At 38.5% G+C, this 13243-nt stretch overlaps 2 protein-coding genes across 4 annotated transcripts in view; one reads left to right on the top strand and one right to left on the bottom strand.

Annotated features, from left to right (window-relative positions):
- The window catches only part of LOC137645587 (Parkinson disease protein 7 homolog), a 420232-nt gene that overhangs the window by 94517 nt on the left and 312472 nt on the right, over positions 1 to 13243 (top strand). The gene's annotated exons all lie outside the window — the stretch shown is intronic.
- The window catches only part of LOC137646145 (mitoferrin-1-like), a 98271-nt gene that overhangs the window by 59472 nt on the left and 25556 nt on the right, over positions 1 to 13243 (bottom strand). Inside the window, exon 5 of one of the 3 annotated variants that reach the window (XM_068379353.1) lies at positions 4671 to 5450. The exons of the other annotated variants lie outside the window; for them this stretch is intronic. Within the exon in view, the coding sequence (XP_068235454.1) occupies positions 5403 to 5450 (48 nt within the window). The 3' untranslated portion in view covers positions 4671 to 5402. Of the gene's footprint in view, positions 1 to 4670; positions 5451 to 13243 lie in introns of those variants that run through there. 3 annotated transcript variants of the gene reach the window in all.

The following is a 13243-nucleotide window of genomic DNA, read 5'->3' as shown; positions in this document are numbered from 1 at the left end:
TATAACTGGTTTTAAGAAGCCAATAATTTTGAAACGGGATGCCATTCCTAGGGCAAGGGAAATGGAAGAGTATACTAGGACTGAGTACCCTATTCACCATAAGTCCTTCTACGAATGTGATTGTTATGATATTCAAGTAATAAAAGTTTGTGGCAGGCATAACAACTTCTACTTGTAATCTACCTGAATCCACACAGATGATTCTATCTTCAATTGTCTTTTCTTACCCTTATGGCTAAGGTAAAGATAATAAAAATGCCTATGTTGCTTTTGTTGGTACTTTCAATACTCACCATAGGGAGTGGTTAAATCATGTTTCTCCTACCGATCACCATGGCTTTAGAGCATTAGACTTTGCCTCTGAATCAGGCTGTAAGAAAACCATAAGTAAAGCTATTCATAGATCTGATAACTACTTGGACCTAGTATACACTGACTCCCTTGACGTTATACCAAGTACGGTTGGTTCTCCAGTTGGGACATCTGATCATGCCTTAATTTCACGAGTTGTAAAGACTGATCAGCCTGTCTGATGTATCATATTCATGTAAGATTGATATAGAATCTCAAGCAGAATGGAATGGCATTTATTATTTCTAACTTAAATTGGTCACAGTTGCATAATAATGCTGAGCCTGTTCTTCATTTGAATGACTATCTGGTCAATATTGATAGGCATATCCCTTTTCGTGTAAAAGACAAACCCTGGTCACTTTACTTTACTTCAAAGGCTGCTTTTCTGGTCCTATACAGCAGGGGAACCCTACTCTCTACAGGACCTTTATGGTCATTTTATCACATACATTCCAAGGCATTCAGCATTTCACACCAAATATTGCTCACTTATTGTCAAATCCATACTATCGAAGCACTTAGAGAGAAAAGGAAAGTCTTCAGTTTCCTCTCAAAGCCTTAATATCCTCAGTCTTTCAGATGTCTAGTGGAAGCTTACTGTATGGTCTTGGGGCTGCATATTTAAAGGCTCTAGAGCCTCCAGTAGACACTCCAATAATTTAAAACCATCAGTAACTTTTCTCCCGTTAACACGATTTGTTGGCTGCACAATATGTAGCTATTCTCTTAGATATTTAGGATGTCTGGTTCTGATAACTTGGTGGGTTTATTATAAATATCTTAAACTCAATTCCTGCTTTAATCGGCAGTCCGTGTAAATCAATTAGTGTAGGAGGGATCCTTTCTCGGAGTGGGGCACTTTTTATCCGTTTTGCTCCTCTATTTATTATGTTTTGTAATTTCTTAAGTTGCACTTTTGGTAAATTGTAGTAAATGGAGTTACATTAGTCAATCCTGGCAATAACACAGTTTCACTAGTTTCCTTACAGAAAGTTCATCCAGGTACTTCTTTATAAAAAGCAATTTTTCTAAGATGAGAGCCAGCAGTTTTTACTACATTATCTATTTAGTTCAATGATGATTGTTGGCGTGTTTTTTTGGAGAAGCAGGAGGCCTATCATCTTTAGAAAGGTAACAGATCAGATTTGACTTGGAATAACAATACTAACTTTAGAGCTTTTCCTCAGAGAGTTTATGCTTCAACTGAAAAGGAATACAATTTAGCCCTAAAAGAAATACTTTCCTGCACAACGCAGGAACATGAGCGGTGGGGTACCCTTAAACCTGCAATATTTGGTGTAGACGTAGCAATTCCTCCTTTACTTAAACCAGATGGCTGTCACTCACTTTCCAAAGGAAAAGTCAATTCTCTTGACTGATGTGTTTGACAGTAAACATAGTAATTTGAAACTTGATCTTCCTCATTCTTATTTTCCAGAGGCTAAACTAACTACTTTAACTTCATTTATCATTCTGCAAGTTAGCAAGATGTTCTTTCTTTCAACACTTGTTGGAGAATTGGTAATGTTATGCCATTATGTAAATGTGTTTGTGGTAGCTCAAGACCATCTGATTACTGACCAATTTCCATAACTCCCATATTATCTAAAGATCTTGAACGTCTTTTGGTAAAACATGAAAAGGTTTGCTGAAGGTAATCATCTGTTCCCTAGTTTGCTATTTGGTTTTCGTAAAAGTCTCGGAGTATGTGATGCCCTTCTTACAATTCACAATGCTGTGAAGAAATGTCTTGATTGTGGTCAGGACGTTCATATAATTGGCCTTGATTCTAATGCTACCTTTGACCGTATTAATCATGAAGCCCTTGTTTTCAAACTCAAACAGTTGGGAGACGGTGGGTCTTTCCTTAGCATCATTATTGAATCTTTAAGTAATATATAGCAAAGTTTTTTGTTGATGGACACCATCGCAAGTACAATATAGGAATGTAATATCTGGTGTTCCTCAGGGTAGGTTCTTGGTCCATAACTTTTCAGACTATATACACATGACATGTTTGGCTTAGAAAACAAGCTCATTGCATATGCAGATGAGGCTACGCTCTTTGTATCAATTCAATCTCAAGAATGAAGATCTGGGTTATTAATCCCTTAATACTTATAGCCAAAATTAGTTCATGGTGCAAATTATGGGACATGAAGTTGAACCGTAACAAAACTCAAAGTATGATTGTAAGTAGGTCTAGGACAGTGGCTCCTCAACATCTGGATCTCAGCACTGTTAATGAGTTTCTTAACTCTGTAAGGCTTAAAATTTTGGGCGATTCTTAATAGCAAATTTACATCTGAGAAACACATTAGGTCTGTCTCTTCTTCAGTTACACAAAAAATTAGCTTACTGAGGAAGTCTTTCAAGATTTTCGGTGATCAATCTATTCTGAAGCGCGTTTTAATTCTTTCATTTTAAATTTTTCAAGTATTGTTTTCCTGTCTGGTCTTCAGGTGCTGAATCCCATCTTAACTTACAATCTATCAAATTCTTTTTTTCTTATCTATATATTAATCTCTGGCACCATCGTTGCATAAGATTTTTCATAATTCTGACTATCCTTTGCATTCAGATCTTCCTGACAGCACCATCCTGTTTGTAACACTAGATATGAAGTTAATTCTAATAGCCAGGCCTTCTCCATCACAAGACTCAATATCCACAGTGTTCTCAAAGTTTTATTCCAGCTCTGACCATGTTGTGGAATGATTTTCCTAATCGGGTACTGTTCTTGAATCGGTGGAACTTCAAAAGTTCAAACTTGCAGGAGAGGTTTTCTTGTTGAACAGGCTGACATAAGTCTCTTTTTATAGTTTATTTGTGAAAGATCTATTTCAATGTTGTTACTGTTCTTAACTCTTTTACCCCCAGGCTATTTGGAACTTTCCAACCCTTAACCCCCAGGCGTTATTTTTTTTTTCCAAGCACATTTTGCTATATATATATTTTTTTAAATTGCTCTAACAGCCTTAATTTTTGCCATAGAGAGGTCAGGTTGGTCTCATTCTTTTGGAAAATGCCTGAAGTTTCTCAAAAAGTTATCAAAAATATGCAAAAAAAAAAAAAAATGTAAATAGCAGGTTTTTTGCAAGGACGTACCAGTACGTCCATGGGGGTAAAGGGATGAGTTTTGTGAAATGTACCAGTACGTCCATTGGGGGTAAAAGGGTTAAAATATTTCATTTCAATTGTTAATTACTTCTCTTGTAGTTTATTTATTTCCTTTCTAGGCTATTTTTCCTTGAGCTTATAGCTTCGTGCTTTTCCAACTAGGATTGTAGCTTAGCTAGTAATGATAACAATAATACAGTAATACAGTTTGTTTATAGTTATTATAGACTAAGGTTTAAAATGCAGCATTGCGATTTCCTCAGCTAATTTCCAGTTTTAGCAGACAACATTATCGCATTCTTAAAAATGCGCACATACGAATAACAGAGTATTGTTTATATAATTTCTTGACGTACTCAAAATATCTTCATAATGAATATTATTTTAGCATCAATATGTTATAGCATTCCATAGTTTTCATATAGTTCCTTTATAACTATTATAGGTTATTTGACACATAGGACAACTCTGAGAGAGAGAGAGAGAGAGAGAGAGAGAGAGAGAGAGAGAGAGAGAGAGAGAGAGAGAGAGAGAGAGATAAAATGTCTCTCTCTCTCTCTCTCTCTCTCTCTCTCAGAGGTGCCTTACAATACATATAGTATATAAAGCGGAAGGAACAGAAATCTTTGTTTCCTCGCAAAGTATCTATTAAATGCTACATTCAAAATAAACTCATACTTTGCTTAAATCTATGTTCGATCATAGGCTGCAGTTAAAACATGTCATTCGATTTTGTCAACCGGTCTCTAGTTTTAGTCAACATAACGTATATGTACTGAAAGATGTCTAAAATAATCCTGGATTTCAATGTTAACCCTTTTACCCCCAGGCTATTTGGAACTTTCCAACCCTTAACCCCCAGGGTTTTTTTTTTTTTTCAAGCACATTTTGCTATATATATTTTTCAAATTGCTCTAACAGCATTAATTTTTATCACAGAGAGGTCAGGTTGGTCTCATTCTTTTGGAAAATGCCTGAAGTTTCTCATAAATTTATCAAAAATATGCAAAAAAAAAATGTAAATATCAGTTTTTTGCAAGGACGTACCAGTACGTCCATGGGGGGTAAAGGGATGAGTTTTGTGAAACGTACCAGTACGTCCTTTGGGGGTAAAAGGGGTTAACTGAACTTCATTTAATCGTTTTTATACTTTTCTATTACGGAAAGTCCTCAACTCACAAACTTAATACCTGTACAGTACAGGTATTGTTTGATGGCTTCTAATACAAAAATTCCTATTTTGTCTTGGGCTTTTTAAACACTACGCTGTATTTGGCCATTTGGAACTCAAAGTTTTACGGCTTGATTCGTGTTTTATTTGGTCATTTGGAACTCAAAATTTTACGTCTTGATTTGTATTTTTTGCCAATTTTTTAATACTGTACATTATTTTCTGCCAATTTCAAATGCTAAATTTCAAGTGTTTTGACTTGCGTTTTTTAACATCAAGCTCTATTTTGCGATTTAAAGCTCTGAATTTCTCGATTTCACCAATGTCGTAACAACGTTGCCAGACATACTGGTTGTAGTCACCGTCATAAGTCGACGAGTATCTGTGTATGGCTCAGGAAATATTAAAAGTAAAAAGCTAAACGGACCTGGGGAAGCCATTTTTAAAATCTCAAAAAGGATCCTTCTTCAACTTGAACACATAGATAGAAATTACTAAAGAGATAGCAACAGAACACTTTAGGTTGAAAGACCTGGATCCTAGGAAAGGACAAACCAATCAATAATGAATAAATGAATACCTATAATCAATCATAGTTCAGGCAATATAACCACTCGGTCATTGAGCAGAATACGGACAATTTTCATGCAAGTAAGAACTTATTTTCTCAAAATAACTTGAGAATTACCATTGAATTAACAAACGTTCGGGCCATTGTGCATTACTCATGCGCACGTCTCTATTGTCTCTTGAAAGATTAATCTTCGGTGATGTTGGTCTTCAATTTCCTATGGACGTCGATGATCTGGAAAAGGAAATAAAATATTCTAGTTGTGCTTTTAAGAATGTTCTAAAATAATACAGATGTGGAGAGATTTTAAAATAAGCATTTTATATATGTTTCAAATTCCATTCAACAAGTGGACTTTTTCATACATTTAAAAGCAATATACATTGCTGAACTTGCATATTTTTAATAATACCTTAATAATTCTTTAAGTCTATTTGCATAATTCTGAACTTTTGAATGCATCAATCTTTATAAAAAGAGGTCATTCAATTATTTAAAGTTTAACTTGTCTGCCAATTCATCTTTATTTCATATGAAATCTATCATGTAAGTTGTAAAGTACAAAATAATAACACTGAAAATTCTAACATTCTGGAATAAGCATTACACTCTCCATTCAAAAGGCAATAAGTACGGCACTGTATTATGAATTACATTACGCTCTTTAGTATCTTGGATACGATAACCATAATCTAGATTCAAGTCCTAAAGGTTTAAATTAAATGCAGACCACAATAGTTACACCTTGGTAATGAATCAGTGTTTCATAGTGTACAACCCATAATTTTCTTTATATGCATTTAGAAATGAATCCACGTGACAGAATTTCCCAGCCAATAAATGACAAAATACATGGGGATAAGTATAACGAAGGCCTGAATAAGCACTTCAAAAATTAAAGAGTGCAGAGGTACCAATCTGAAGTGGGTCTGACTGAGGAGAATGAATCCCTGTGGGAGTTCCCTGTCGGAAATATAGACATAAAGATTCAATTAACAACTTTTTTCTAGCGAAACGCTGCAACAACGATGTTAGGGTTGTTCATTCGCACCCTTATCTACTCGTTGTATGTTGGTTATGGTATTGTGTGAAAACTATTGCTTGTTCCTCATCGGCCCGTTTGTTTTTGAAGTCAGAATAGTTTTGGTCTGGCTGGCTCCTGGGGCTTTATGCATACTGTTGGGTACATCTTAACGTACGCACCCCAGTTGCTCCGTTGAATTACCAATAGCAGTGGGTGTCGGATCTATCACAGTCTGTGCATTCATGTTTTGTAGTTATTAATTGTGAGTGAACGGAGACATAACAGACGGCAAACTTTTAAAAGAAAGAGGGAAACTTTCTCTATCCTGCAGGGTTCAGAAGAGCGAGCATAATACTAGAGGCTTCCGTATAATGACTCTTATGACGAGATTTAACAAGACCTTTACAATTTTGAAATGTATGGACTTTGGTGAAGCGATCACTTGGAGGGAGGCCTTGTCTATCCCTACCGAAGATATGGGAAACTAAGTTGCATTTACCTAACACAAATCTTCATAAATACCTTACAAAAAGACTTAATACTCTATTTAATCCCCACAACTACAACTGATTCCTCAAAGAGGAAGCTAGCATTCCAGTTTCCTCGAGTTCATATCGAGGAGAACTTCTGCCCACCCCTTGCACTTACGAATTCATGGTTATTTCTGTGGCATTTCTAGTTATGATCCACCCTAATTCCATACACCATCATGCACTCACGTGACCTTCCTAGTATATACATACATACATATACCAAGGCACTTCACCCAATTTTGTAGAGTAGCCGACATCAAACAAATGAAACATAAAAGGGGACCTCTCCTCTCTACGTTCCTCCCAGCCTGACAAGGGACTTGAGGAACGTAGAGAGGAGAGATCCCCTTTTTTGTTTCATTTGTTTGATGTCGGCTACCCCCCAAAATAGTAGTATGGCAAATAGTTGTTCACCTCGCTTCCAATGACAAATATTCCAGAGGTACGAATAGTGAAAGGTTTTAAAAAATGTCCACAATGACATCCCTTCTGCAATCTTCTGTTATCTTGACCTCATATGACCTATGACCACATGTAGCCAACATTCAAGGAAAACCGAGGTTGTAGCAATTAAATTCTGTATCTTCATATCCTGGTGACATAAGCACCTCAAGAAGGATTGTCACATTCATGCATGAAGATCCATCAAATTTTATTGATAGATTTTGGAATAAGGTAAATCCTTGCTCCTCACACCGTCATCTATCATTTACTATTTCTAAGGGTAGGGAAACAGTTGTTGTGGCTAACTGTATCAAAACCTGCTACTCTTTTTCTGTTTTCTTAAAGATGTAACTGAGTACCAGTGAATCAAAATTTCCCCTGCAACATGATTGCCCAAGTTAAACATGCACAACTGTAATCTCATCAATGGTTTCATCTGTATTCATACTTGATACATGCTAATTCCAAAGGTATCCAACACTGAATTTCTACCGACCAGGATGCAAGGTCTAGAAAAGTTCATAGAGCAATTAGGGAGTTATAAACGGATAATGGATCTTCTATCCCTATGTAACAGGGATCCCCTAGGACATCTAATGGTTTGAGGGAGACACATTTCCTTCATATGTTCATTTTCTGTTCCCTTTTAACTAAATATCTGGTCAACAAAGGACAGTGTCTTGGTATTAGCCAAACAATAGCGATCCTTTTGTAATACATTCTATGAGCAATGGGTCAATTCTGATGTTCCTTCTATAAACAATTTCCAAAAACAATTCTGGTATTCCTTCCTCAGACCACTACGAAAACAGAGCTGGCGTTTCATTTACAAACAGCTGTACGAAGTGGGATTACTTTTGTTATAATATCACATTACAATACCGACCTGCATTGGGATATAACCACTTCCACTCTCTCTAAAGTCATAGAGTACTACAAAACAGAAATTCCATATCACCTACAGAGCCTGTACAGGAATTAGCGTTCTTGTTTTCTTGAAGACCATCACCATTCTTATTCTAACAAGGTATTAAGATAAAAACCAGCCCATTGACGAAGGTCCTCTACTAAATACGCCACAAGTGTGTACAAGATTTCCGTTAAGACGTAGAACCTGAAGCTCTCTAGATTTCCGTTAAGACGTAGAACCTGAAGCTCTTTAGATTTCCGTTAAGACGTAGAACCCCAAGCTCTTCAGATTTCCGTTAAGACGTAGAACCTGAAGCTCTTCAGATTTCCGTTAAGACGTAGAACCCCAAGCTCTTCAGATTTCCGTTAAGACGTAGAACACGAAGCTCTTCAGATTTCCGTTAAGACGTAGAACCCCAAGCTCTTCAGATTTCCGTTAAGACGTAGAACACGAAGCTCTTCAGATTTCCGTTAAGACGTAGAACCCCAAGCTCTTCAGATTTCCGTTAAGACGTAGAACCCCAAGCTCTTCAGATTTCCGTTAAGACGTAGAACACGAAGCTCTTCAGATTTCCGTTAAGACGTAGAACCCCAAGCTCTTCAGATTTCCGTTAAGACGTAGAACACGAAGCTCTTCAGATTTCCGCTGAGACGTAGAACCCCAAGCTCTTCAGATTTCCGTTAAGACGTAGAACCCCAAGCTCTTCAGATTTCCGTTAAGACGTAGAACCCCAAGCTCTTCAGATTTCCGTTAAGACGTAGAACACGAAGCTCTTCAGATTTTCCGCTGAGACGTAGAACCCCAAGCTCTTCAGATTTCCGTTAAGACGTAGAACCCTAAGCTCTTCAGATTTCCGTTAAGACGTAGAACACGAAGCTCTTCAGATTTCCGCTGAGACGTAGAACCCCAAGCTCTTCAGATTTCCGCTGAGACGTAGAACACGAAGCTCTTCAGATTTCCGTTAAGACGTAGAACCTGAAGCTCTTCAGATTTCCGTTAAGACGTAGAACCCCAAGCTCTTCAGATTTCCGTTAAGACGTAGAACCCCAAGCTCTTCAGATTTCCGTTAAGACGTAGAACCCCAAGCTCTTCAGATTTCCGTTAAGACGTAGAACACGAAGCTCTTCAGATTTCCGTTGAGACGTAGAACCCCAAGCTCTTCAGATTTCCGTTAAGACGTAGAACACGAAGCTCTTCAGATTTCCGCTGAGACGTAGAACCCCAAGCTCTTCAGATTTCCGCTGAGACGTAGAACCCCAAGCTCTTCAGATTTCCGTTAAGACGTAGAACACGAAGCTCTTCAGATTTCCGCTGAGACGTAGAACCCCAAGCTCTTCAGATTTCCGTTAAGACGTAGAACACGAAGCTCTTCAGATTTCCGCTGAGACGTAGAACCCCAAGCTCTTCAGATTTCCGTTAAGACGTAGAACACGAAGCTCTTCAGATTTCCGCTGAGACGTAGAACCCCAAGCTCTTCAGATTTCCGCTGAGACGTAGAACCCCAAGCTCTTCAGATTTCCGTTAAGACGTAGAACCCCAAGCTCTTCAGATTTCCGTTAAGACGTAGAACCCCAAGCTCTTCAGATTTCCGCTAAGACGTAGAACCCGAAGCTCTTCATAAGTTTAAGATGCAACTGCTTGTTTCAAGGCCCTCAAATTATAATCACCATATGTTTAACCCTGTTTACCAACTGTCCAAGAATCCATATTGCCACAAGATGGTCTGTTTACCTTCGTATCTGTAGTTTTCTAATAAGTTACAATTCCAAAGGTTTCAATTTTCTACTTATGGGCTTCCTATTCCATTGAACAGTATCATTTTCTCCATGTGAACATGTACTCTCACTGTTTGACACTGATGATGATAACAGAAACTATGTTAGGTGTATTAATGGTAAGAAAAAAATATCCTTATAGTTTTCCCCATATGGAAAGAGAGAAAAAGGGATAAACAACTGTTGCCTATCACTACACAACCTATGAAATTCGTGACATATTAAAAAGAAAACCAAAAGAAAGCATGAATGGGATAATCTGTACTCAAAACTAAAGTTATAGACCAAAAGTGCTGTGGCCTGAGTGATAATGTCTCTGCCTGGCGTTTGGGGGGTTTGGGGGAGCCTATAGGTCTATCTGCTGAGTCATCAGCAGCCACTGCCTGGCCATCCCTAGTCCTAGCTTGGGTGGAGAGGAGGCTTGGGTGCTGATCATATTAATATATGGTCAGTCTCTGGGGCATTGTCCCGATTCCTAGGGCAATGTCACTGTCCCTTGCCTCTGCCATTCATGAGCGACCTTTAAACCAGACTATCTAAACAGCCAGAGAGCAAAGGCCTATTGTAATATGAAAAAAATTCTTGGACTTTTATATTATCAAATCTTTTCTTTTTTTAAGATTGGCACATGAACCCCAGGTAAGATTCAAAGATATAACATAAATTGCAGCGCTAGCGTAATGATAAGCATGAGAAAAACAATTTCTTATTTCTATACTCACCTCATGTTTGTTTAGCTTCTCTAGAAGCATACTTTAATCAAAACTTGTCCACAAAATATCTAAAATGTTAACATTTTCCCATTTTCTTGACTTTCACGGATAATATGAAAGGCCAAAACCTTCCGAGACAGAAGCAACATGAATATACGGAGAGGTCGTAAAAATATTTAGGCTACCTTACTAGCATACAAAGTATCGTAATCAGATAATAAAACGGATAAGTATCGTAATCAGATAATAAAACGGATTTTGAGCGAAGCGAAAAATCTATTTTTGGGTGAGATGGCCATGTCGTCCTGATGGAAGTTCCTATAGGGTAGCTTCCTTGGGTATATTATAACTACGGCGATATTCCCAGAGAATTTACCTTAAGGTACCCAGAATTCTAACTCCTGGAGCGAATATCCCTAATAAAAGAACCAGGGATATCGCGAAATATCAGAGGAAGTATTCTTGACACGCCACATGGCAATCTGCACCCCGAACAGAGATAACACTTCGAAGGGGTCAATTGGCAAGAAAACGAAAACGAGAAAGAAAAGGAGAGCCGCTCGCAAGGAATCTCTCCTCTCCCGTTTCGTAAGCGTGCATTGCGCCGTTCACGGCGCCATCTGTATTCCTTGTAGCGATACACGAGGTGCTACAGATACTGTATGTAGGGAGGGGACCTACAGCCCTTTAAAAGAAAGGGAAGGGCGGGTCCATCAGGACGACATGGCCATCTCACCCAAAAATAGATTTTTCGCTTCGCTCAAAATCCGTTTTTTGGGCTCAAGCCATGTCGTCCTGATGGAAGTATACCAGAGCATTACTGTATCTGTGGATTCTCAAAACGTGCCGTACTCCCCGGAGGTATTTCCCGGACAACTAGACCTAGAGACCTAAGATGTTACCGTCATACATCTTTTCAACTAACCATCAACCATGTTAGTGCTTCCTGCCCCCTACAGGGAAGAGTCCTACTAGACTCTGGAAAGTCTCGAAGAGTACATATACCTATGTATGAATAACAGACAAGCCAATATACTGTAGTGGTCTCACCCTATATCATGTAAAGCATAGTTTGTAAAGAACCACTGCGTCAATATGGAATATCGACCAGTTCTCCGTTCAATACTGTATTGGACAAAGGTTTATATCCGAGTAGGAGGAAACTTGCATATCCGCCACCGTCCCCTTAGGGCATGGAGTCCTCCCGCCAAGGGAAAGCATAAACCAATGCAAAAAATGCTTGCATAAAGGAACAATCTATTAGAATTATCCCAGATAAATATACATAGTATGTAATGCTAAATTATTACCAATAAATTGACACAGGTGAAGGAGACGCAAGGTTCCCAAGAACTAGTTTATTGACAAGCAATAAATAAAACAGGTTAACAACAATTATATATATATAAGAGGAGGATAACTACGGCGATATTCCCAGAGAATTTACCTTAAGGTACCCAGAATTCTAACTCCTGGAGCGAATATCCCTAATAAAAGAACCAGGGATATCGCGAAATATCAGAGGAAGTATTCTTGACACGCCACATGGCAATCTGCACCCCGAACAGAGATAACACTTCGAAGGGGTCAATTGGCAAGAAAACGAAAACGAGAAAGAAAAGGAGAGCCGCTCGCAAGGAATCTCTCCTCTCCCGTTTCGTAAGCGTGCATTGCGCCGTTCACGGCGCCATCTGTATTCCTTGTAGCGATACACGAGGTGCTACAGATACTGTATGTAGGGAGGGGACCTACAGCCCTTTAAAAGAAAGGGAAGGGCGGGTCCATCAGGACGACATGGCCATCTCACCCAAAAATAGATTTTTCGCTTCGCTCAAAATCCGTTTTTTGGGCTCAAGCCATGTCGTCCTGATGGAAGTATACCAGAGCATTACTGTATCTGTGGATTCTCAAAACGTGCCGTACTCCCCGGAGGTATTTCCCGGACAACTAGACCTAGAGACCTAAGATGTTACCGTCATACATCTTTTCAACTAACCATCAACCATGTTAGTGCTTCCTGCCCCCTACAGGGAAGAGTCCTACTAGACTCTGGAAAGTCTCGAAGAGTACATATACCTATGTATGAATAACAGACAAGCCAATATACTGTAGTGGTCTCACCCTATATCATGTAAAGCATAGTTTGTAAAGAACCACTGCGTCAATATGAAATATCGACCAGTTCTCCGTTCAATACTGTATTGGACAAAGGTTTATATCCGAGTAGGAGGAAACTTGCAAATCCGCCACCGTCCCCTTAGGGCATGGAGTCCTCCCGCCAAGGGAAAGCATAAACCAATGCAAAAAATGCTTGCATAAAGGAACAATCTATTAGAATTATCCCAGATAAATATACATAGTATGTAATGCTAAATTATTACCAATAAATTGACACAGGTGAAGGAGACGCAAGGTTCCCAAGAACTAGTTTATTGACAAGCAATAAATAAAACAGGTTAACAACAATTATATATATATAAGAGGAGGATAACTACGGCGATATTCCCAGAGAATTTACCTTAAGGTACCCAGAATTCTAACTCCTGGAGCGAATATCCCTAATAAAAGAACCAGGGATATCGCGAAATATCAGAGGAAGTATTCTTGACACGCCACATGGCAATCTGC

This window comes from Palaemon carinicauda, chromosome 8, assembly GCF_036898095.1.
Source record: "Palaemon carinicauda isolate YSFRI2023 chromosome 8, ASM3689809v2, whole genome shotgun sequence".
NCBI lineage: Eukaryota > Metazoa > Arthropoda > Malacostraca > Decapoda > Palaemonidae > Palaemon > Palaemon carinicauda.
The sequence above is the reverse complement of the archived record's forward strand: the minus strand, read 5'-3'. Positions and strand labels throughout refer to the sequence as shown.